This window comes from Centruroides sculpturatus, unplaced genomic scaffold (genome assembly GCF_000671375.1).
Source record: "Centruroides sculpturatus isolate CEXI.00-Female unplaced genomic scaffold, Cexi_2.0 scaffold331, whole genome shotgun sequence".
In the NCBI taxonomy this organism is placed as follows: Eukaryota; Metazoa; Arthropoda; class Arachnida; order Scorpiones; family Buthidae; genus Centruroides; species Centruroides sculpturatus.
In genome coordinates this window covers 20,168-30,048 of record NW_019384523.1, presented here as the reverse complement: position 1 = coordinate 30,048, position 9,881 = coordinate 20,168, and the positions used below count along the sequence as shown (strand labels likewise).

Below are 9,881 nucleotides of genomic sequence, written 5' to 3'. Positions count from 1 at the left end.
GGACCTTGTTAACCCGGGCGACGTCCGAGCCGGTATCATACTTAGATCTGGTTACTACCATAATGATTATCTCCACAGAATGTGGGTGTGTGGTCACTCTTAGCTTCATTTCTCCCCATAGACCTTACTGGCATGGGTGTCCCTACCAGGAGCTTGTGCTCCAGCCTGCATTGCCCTATGGATCTGTAAAACTACTGGGCTCTCCCACCACGACCAGGTGGTGACCACGGGAGAGATATTATTATTATTATTATTATTATTATTATTATTATTATTATTATTATTATTGACAAAAGAATCAACCAAAAAAGTATATTTTAAGAAGAAATGCATTTCTTTGAATATTTATGCTCTCCAGAATTTATATTTATACTCTAGAACAGTGGTCCCCAACCCCCAAGCCGTGGACCGGTACCAGTCTGTGGATCAAATGGTACTGGGCCGCCCAAGGAACATTAAATTATTTCCATTTTATTTACTGTGCTGTATTTCTCTCGGGTTTGTGCGACTTTTAAATAATGGACGTGTGGTTAACCGGGAGCTGAGAGTTGTCACCTAAAACCGTACCAATACCGTGCATGCGCAAAATATTGTGGTATCAAGGCGGTTTTAGGTGATGTTTGAAATTGAGCGGCGGCAGTAGTGTTGTAGCTTTGGTGGTGAGTGTCGCGATGAAATCGTCTGGACATACGTTTCCTGCCCTTTTTCTTTTTAAACGAGCAACAGTTAATACCGTAGAAGCTCAGATCAAGAAATGACCATTAGTTTCGAAAACAGGAGTGCTGATTGGCCAGCCAACATCATACGATCGGCGGTTGTCCGATAGCGCTACGAAATGCTGATTGGTCGATTAGCGTTTTCTTCAATCTGTATAAAAAGATTGGGTTTAGGTGGGAAAGTTGAGTTCTCCTAAGATCTGTTAGGTTGGTCTGACTTCACCAATGTACGTGTATATTGTGTTTGCTCAAATTTAACCCACAAATTAGCAAAAATGAGTATGAAACAGACGTCATTAAAAAGTTTCCTTGGGAAAAAGAAATGGCCCAGTGAAGAGACAGAAGAAGAGCCTTTAACATCAAAGAAACATAAAACTTTTAACAGACAATACCATGAGTCCTACTTGAAATGTGGATTTATCGGGACAGGTGATTCCCACAAACCAATCCTTCTCTGCATAGTTTGCAGTGACCAGCTCTCTAATGAGGCAATGAAACCTTCAAAACTGCTTTGCCACTTGAACGCCATGCACCCTGGATTAAAAGACAAGCCCCTAGAGTATTTTGAAAGAAAAAAATGGGAACACAAAGGACAGAAGAAATTTCTGAGGGTCACCACATCAATAAAAAAGAATGCACTGAGAGCATCATATTTGGTGGCTAACTGTATTGCTAAAGCTAAAAAGTAATTCACTATTGATGAAGAATTGATATTGCCCTCCACAAAAGACATTTGCCATGAACTTCTAGGAGAGGCTGCTGTGGAAAAGATAGCATATATGCCTTTGTCGGCTAGCACTGTGACTAAGTGCATTAAGGAAATAGCCGAAGACATTGAGACACAATTGCTGGAGAGGATTAATACATCACTGTGGTATGCACTCCAGGTTGACGAATCTACAGATATCGACAACAAGGCAATACTACTTGTTTATGTGCGATATCTATATCAGGAGGATGTACATGAGGATTTGTTATGTGCACTATCTTTGCCAACCAACACCACAGGAGCAGAACTGTTCAAGTCACTGGATGGTTATATATCAGGACAACTAAAATGGTCCTTTTGTGTCGGCATATGCACAGACGGAGCTGTTGCCATGACCGGACTGCTGTCTGGTTTAACTGCTCGGATTAAGGAGGTTGCACCTGAGAGTGAATCTATGCATTGTATTATTCACAGGGAAATGCTGGCAAGCCAAAAAATGTCACCAGAATTTAACAGCGTACTGATTGATGTCATTAAAGTTATTAACCACATCAAAGCACATGCTCTTAATTCATGCCTGTTTGAGCAGCTTTGTGAGGAGATGGACACAGAGCACAGATGCCTTCTCTTATATACAGAAATAAGATGGTTATCCAGAGGAAAATCACTAACCAGAGTGTTTGAATTACGAGAGCCATTGCAAAGATTTCTCTCAGAAAAGAAGTCGCCGCTGGCAGCACATTTCAGTGACAAAGTATGGGTCGCAAAACTGGCTTACCTGTGTGACATATTCAGCGTGCTCAATGAACTCAATCTGTCTCTTCAGGGGAAAATGACAACTGTTTTCAAGTTGGCAGACAAAGTAGCTGCATTTAAAGCCAAACTGGAGTTGTGGGAATGGCACGTGAACAGAGGCATTTTGGACATGTTTCAGACATCAGCGGTGATTTTAGGCGAGCCTGAGCATTCATTCTCCCAGTTGGTGCACGATCATCTGTCTTTGCTTTTAAAAGAGTTCGAGTGCTACTTCCTAACCATATTCCTTACCGCGAACTGGTAAGGAATAGATCTGCTACCCATTTGTCAACAAACCAAGCAAATCTAGCATGTCTGTGCAAGAAGATCATCAACTGCTGGAGATTTCAAATGACGGCAGTCTTAAAACTATGTTCGAGACAACAACTCTGCCAGTGTTCTGGGTTAAAGTCATGGCGGAATACCCTGAGATTGCCATCACAGCACTTAAATCCCTATTGTCATTTCCGACATCCTGTCTGTGTGAAGTGGGGTTTTCTGCAGTGACAGCAACCAAAACAAAACAACAGAATAAACTGGACATAAGCAACACACTTCGGGTGTCATTGTCTCCTATTACCCCCAGATGGAACCGTCTCGTTGCAAAGAAACAAGCTCAGGGTTCTCATTGATTTTGCATTCTAGTGAGTTAAAATGTTAAATCACTTTATATTCATTTTTTGGTGTAACTGTATTTTATTTTGAAGGCATGTTTAATTGTACTATAAGCGAGTACACAAAAATTCAAATTTTTCTTCCTTTCTGACTTATGGAGGACTAATGATTTCTCAACTCTAAAGCATTTACTAAAAATGAAGTAGAATTAGAATTAATAGTTTCTCACTCTGCAATTACAACTTATATACCCGACAAGATTTACCCAGCATTCCGCTGGCACCATTTGAATAATGGCATGGTGCCAGCGGAATGCTGGGTAAATCTTGTCGTGTATATAAGTTGTAATTGCAGAGTGAGAAACTATTAATTCTAATTCTACTTCATTTTTAGTAAATGCTTTAGAGTTGAGAAATCATTAGTCCTCCATAAGTCAGAAAGGAAGAAAAATTTGAATTTTTGTGTACTCGCGTATAGTAAAATTAGGTAAGATTAATAAATTCTGACTCCATTGTTTTAAATAATTTATTTATTTTCATAAGTAGATTGTTGTTACATTGACAGTTATTTCATATTGTTTTGTTAGCTATGTTGCAATGAAAGAAGGATTTCTGATGTGCAGAATTAATTGTGACATAAATCAATTTATCAATTAATAATGGAAAATCTTGACCATTATAAATACTAAAGTTATTGCACCTATTTGCTAGAATGGCTTCTGTATGGAATCACAAAGAAAATATATAATCCAAGTTCTACACAAGGTCATTTACATCATAAATGAAATTAATTTGTATAAAACTGTTGTTTTAATTATATTTATTTAGCTATCTCTAAATGTCGTGTAAATTTAATGAAAGATTTCTTATAATAATGAAATTTTAACATGAAAAGAATAAATTATCACATTTAAAGGAACTAAATAGATTCCTACACATACAGAACAAAAATATAGGTAAAAATTCATTTGCATGAAACTATTTTCTTGTATAATAGTTAATGAGTACTAGACTTTTAAAATTGATTAATTACTATTTAATTAATTTTCTGAATAGTATTAATTTATTAACATTGATTTCATAAAATATTATTTTAGGAAAAATTGCCCTCTCCTGTTTATAATGAAAAGCACAAAAAGCAAAAACACAAGAAGGATGATAGAAAAATTTCAAGAGACAGCAGTCCAGAGAAATCAGAAAATTTTTCTGATTCTCGTGCTCATAGAAGATATTGGGATCAAGAACATATCGAAACAGACAGTGATAATGAATCAAATAGACACGAAAAAAATAGATTTAAAGAAAAAAGGAAAGAATATCGATACAGTGATGATGAATTTGATACAAGACATAGAAACTCTGATAGAACAAGGCCAAGAAACTTCAGACCAAGCTATAAAAATTTTCGTGAAAGTAGATACCAGAGAGACTACGATAGCAGAAGAAGCAGGTATACTGACAGATATGATAGGAATCAATCGCCACCGAGATACAGAGATGAAAGATACAGGTATTTCAGTGATGAAGAAAGATTTGATGAAAGGAGGAATTATGGTGATAGACAAGACAGGAATGCAAATGTAATTTTTTATTTTTCTAAGTTACTTTGTAATTGATTTCATGTGATTGATGTGATAATATTTTCATTAGTAAGATGATATCTATTTATATTGCAATTTTAGTGTTTCCTAACTTAAAGGCTTTTCCACATTAATATATTCTGAAAATCAGATATTTGAATACAGAAGAATCAGTTTTGACAGGACTTTTGATTATAGGCCTAACACTGCTAAATTTCAATCAGTAAATAATAAGTTTATAAAAGTGATTAGTGTAGAATTNACTGGAATTACAAGGGAGAGTTTCAAAGTTCGCAGGAATACTAGCCAATCAATATATACCGGATTGAGCGTTGATGTCTACATCTCCCGCGCTCGAAATGTTCCGAATTGTTGCCTGAAGACAAGGGAAGACCAATCAGTATTCATTATTTTATGTTGCCTCTTCTTGTTCTGTGAGGTGTTCATTGTCCGAACATAAAAATCTTTAGTGAAAGTGTTTGTTATCCAATTTATTCGTTAACCGATCACCCCCTGTATATTAAAAAAAATTGAAATATGCAAATTATTTCAACTGTTGCATCTAAACAAAGTTTACATTAAAATAATAATTTGGAAAGTTCTAAATCATAACTTTTTCTACTGAGAATGTGTTTTTATTGTAGCTGATTCAATGCTGATACTAAAACTTTTATTTATAAATAAGATATCCATATTAATACATTTCCAATTTTTTTCACTAACAGAATATAAATGAGAGCATTATTATTCCATTAACAATGTTATAACAAAGTATTGAATACTTATAGAAAATTATTTTGACATTGTCACAATGCCAGGCTGCAATTTTTAATCATATTTTTTTATTTATTTAATTTAAAATATATGCCCGCCACCCAAATTAGTATTGTCTTGTCCCGTGTGGCAACCAATAGGAAGCTGCTCATTGTTGTGTAAGAGAATCATGTCACATCCCCATTTCCTGAGATAGTGTTGCTAAATGAGTCAACAGAATTGCTGCAGTGTCCTGCATTACTAGTCACTATTGATGCTCTCACCAGTGGATAGCCAAGCCAAAAGCAGGATCACCTCCTGATCCTAGAATACAGTCATCATTTGCTTCTTGACAAACATTTCTGGCTGTGGCTTCTTAGGTCAAGGGTTCCCAGTGTGCTTCCACTCCATGGATTGGCATTTCTTTTTGAGTGTCTTATGCCGGAGCCATGACTCATTCATTGCCTGTGACCAGATGCTCAAAGAACGCCATTAGTTATGTGCTGTACAGATTCAGTATAAGTTGTTGGCATGTCTCCATATGCTGCTGTTTCTGCTGAGTAGTTTGAGAATGAGGAACCCATTGTGTGCAGATCTATTTCATCTTAAAATCTTGATAGATGACAGTATGCAGAGTTCTGAGTGACAGACACACTGCATCCTCCAGTTCATCAAAATGTGATTCCTGTCCTAAATCATCAAATCAGACATGCAATGGATGTTGTCTGGTTTCCATGCACTTGCCATCCATCCAATGCTTTTGCCTTTCTCAGCACAGTCCTTGCTGATTTTGAAGTCAGATATCCAGCAAAACATACTTCTGCGACTTTGTTGCACTATTCCAACACACTCACAGCTGCTAACCTCATGTGCATCTCTGATGCAGCCACTCCTTTCCTCCACAGAAACCACACCATCCATCACTGCCCATGATTATCTGTTTCCATTTTCTTTTTCCTCATCCACAAACTCACCTGCACAAATGACTCAGTACCTTTCTTCCTTTGCAATGCAACAATATCATCTGTTGGCAACTAGTGCCTCTGTAGCCTACCTTCACACACACACACACACATGATATTTGCATTTCAAACTGTTACTTTTCTGGAGTTATAGGGAGGTGCCAAACATTTTTTAAAGCCCCTAATAATATCAATTCTGTACACTAAAAAGAACACACAAAATCTGGAAAACAAAAGTATGATATTTTGGCTACACAAAACCAAGACCATACCAAACTGCTCCAAAATGACAAAAAACAAACATTTCTATGAGCCAAGGAATTTGCATGGGAATTTTTCTTTTTGAATTTTACAATGATGCAAATACAAGTTATCAATTGTATTGTACAGTACAATGGGACACTTATGCATAATGCATTATATTTAATAGATTTAATTCATAGTAAATTTCGATGTCAGTTTTTAAAAATTTGATATAAATTAAATAAATTTAATGAGTAACTTTAAAATTATTTAAAAGGAGGCAGTAAATATATCACACACAGCTATATAAAAAAGAAAATTATATATTTATATAAAAGGTAAGTTTTTGGCATTTGGCAGGTTTTTATATTATTTATTGTATTTAATTTTTATTGATAAACTTCTTAAAAAACCAGATTAATTACTTAATTCTTTTGCACTTTGCATCATTTACTGTATTTAATTTCAAATAAATTTTCTATAAATTTTTAAATATATACAGTGGATGATCGGTTAACGAACATAATCTGTTCCAAGACTTTGTTCGCTATCCAAATTGATTGTTAACCGATTATCGATTTACCATAGGTTTTTATGGGAATTTGATTAATTCGTTCTGGAGACCCCAAAAAATAAAAAAATATACACTTTCTTACTACGTTTATTTATATGTAATAATAAACATATATATATATATATATACACACACACAATCTTGCATTTTTATTAGTCACGTTTTTTCTGTTTGTGGGGTTTAAAGAATCTGTCTGATGTCAATTGCTTTTCTCTCTTCTTCAGGATTTTTCAGAAGTAATTAATGGCATTGTAATTGTAGAGATCCCTAAACCTATTAACCTCAACCTGGTTTGGATGCCATTCTAAGACCATTGTTCTGACATCCTCCCACTTCTTCAAAAGATTTTTAATAGCAAATGTCAGCATTAATCCTCTTTTTCAGAAGAAAACATCTCACCAAGTTTTTCTTGGTGTTATTCATTCAAGAGTTCTTGGCGTTCTTCTGTCATCAGATCCGTTTCAGGTTCTATTATGAGCTCTTCAATGTTCTTTATTTCTCAATGTGATTTTTGTTATTAATTTAGCTGCTTGATTCTTCTCGATTATACTGTATCTTTCTTATATAAGATTGAACTGATGCCTACTGTAGACTTGTTTGAGCCATACTGCCCAGCAACAACAGACATCTTCTGCCCACTCTCTACCTTTGCTATTATACTCTCACCTTTCGAAAATAAAAACCGACGCAAAACTTAACGAGTGCTCACCCAACAGTCTCGCAAATACTATAAAAGAATTGTTTCTGTCAGAAAAATAAAAAAACTGGAATTACAAGGGAGAGTTTCAAAGTTCGCAGGAATACTATCCAATCAGTATATACCGGGTTGAGCGTTGATGTCTACATCTCCCGCGCTCCGAAATGTTCCGAATTGTTGCCTGAAGACAAGGGAAGACCAATCAGTATTCATTATTTTATGTTGCTTCTTCTTGTTCTGTGAGGTGTTCATTGTCCGAACATAAAAATCTTTCACAAAAGTGTTCGTTATCTGATTTGTTCATTAACTGATCACCCACTGTATATCAAATCTAATAAATTTTGTATTCGTGATAACTGGTGTGATAAGCCCTAATACAAATGAACTGCTTTTAAGTTAATATAAATACATTTAATAAGTATAAGGGCAAAAAGCAAAAACAATAACATTTATCTTTCTTTTGCCATATCCATGTCTTACTGCCATAAATCCACACTGCATTTGCCACTCACTTTCAAATACATTATAATTGGTTTCACACTCTAATCAGAATTTTTCCCATATACTTTATCATGTATGCTCTGCAAACTTATTCATTGAAAATTTTTACAGTCACTCCTACTGCTCTTTCCTCTATACAACAGTACAATTACTGCACTTTTCTAGACCATAAGAATTCTATTTTTTCCTCAGTGCAACTATCAATAACATAGTTGCATCATCCATTCTATCACACAATCAGCACAATAATTTAACATTTTAGCACTTATACCAGTTATACAGTTAATACATAATAATTCTCACATTTCAAATATATTTATTGAAAGCAGTATTTTAGTGTTATGTTTGCCACTTCCCTGGAATCATTGAAATTAAAATGCAAACTGCATTGTACATTGTGTATTGCTTTTCCCAATTCCAATGCAACCTCCTTTCGTAATTTTGCAGTATTTGCAGTATTAAATCTTTTGAAAATCAATAAATAAAAATAAATTCCTGTTTTAATAATTTTGACTTGCATCCAAAAGCATAGCAGTATTTATTTTTAACACTTATACAGTCGACCCCCCCTATAAGATATAGATACGTTCCATTCTTTGGAAACAGTAAAAAACCCCCTATAAGATATAGGGGGTTTTTACTGTTTTTTTACGGATACCGGTCACAATTTTTTCGTAGTTTTATAGGAATCGTAATTATAGGGGGGTCAACTGTATTTGATTTTGCTCTGTTGCTCTCCATTTGCAATCTTCTTACTATACCCACTATCTTTGCCATTTTGTAATTCATAGCACCTCTGCTAGAGGTCACCCATTTCTATTGAAGCAAATACAGTAATTTCTATATACTGTATGAGTATAACTGGTCACTGACGCCACCAACAACAGTAACAATCCCACACTGATATTAATATAAAAATATTTATTAATAATTTCATTTATTTAATTTAAATTTTGAAGTTTAAGAACATAAAATTTAAATTAAAGAGCATGTTTGGCCAGTTCAGAAAGAAGTGACTACAACCACTTTTGGCTGCTTTTCTGTGATCTCCAGAGATAAAGGTAGATTGGCAGTGAGCTGAAATAATATGTCCAGTATGCAATTTGACAGGATTAAATCGATGGAGATGCTAGAGATATACAAACTAAATAAGAAAAACGTTTGTATTAATTTTTGTAATGTGAAAAATACTTCTAATATGTAGAGGATATTACATGAGGTATAATGGAAAGAGAATTCCTGTAGAGAATGCTCATTAAGTTCATTAGTTTATTTTCTGATCTTGTTAAAAACAGCAAATTATAATTGCTTGGTCTGTAATTTAAATTTTGTGTTCTTAAAAGTTTAAAATTTATGTTATTCTATAAGACATTAGAGAATGTTTTTTTATTCTTGTTTCTGAATTTTTGGAGGTTTTGTAAATATGAATTCTTCCTCAAATGTTCCAAATATGTTGGTTCTAATATAACATACAGTAGAGCGTCGTTTATCCGAAGGTTGGTTATCCGAAGGAATTCCAGTCGACAAATTTAAATTTTCGCCAGTGCTGTGGCGCTGTAATCTTTGGCTATGTTTTCAGCTACTCAAATATTTTACGTTTTTGATACTAAATTAACTTCTGAAGTATAATTTTTTTATTGTTTTCATATTTTTCAATATATTTACTTTGTTTGTACAAAATAAAAAAATAATTTTTAACGATACAATAGTCTTCGTTAGGCTTAACATCGACGAAAA

At 34.4% G+C, this 9,881-nt stretch overlaps 1 protein-coding gene across 1 annotated transcript in view; it reads left to right on the top strand.

The window, feature by feature from the left end:
* The window catches only part of LOC111622796 (pre-mRNA-splicing factor CWC22 homolog), a 38,795-nt gene that overhangs the window by 12,348 nt on the left and 16,566 nt on the right, over positions 1 to 9,881 (top strand). Inside the window, exon 3 of the mRNA XM_023365213.1 lies at positions 3,932 to 4,414. Within this exon, the coding sequence (XP_023220981.1) occupies positions 3,932 to 4,414 (483 nt within the window). The remainder of the gene's footprint in view (positions 1 to 3,931; positions 4,415 to 9,881) is intronic.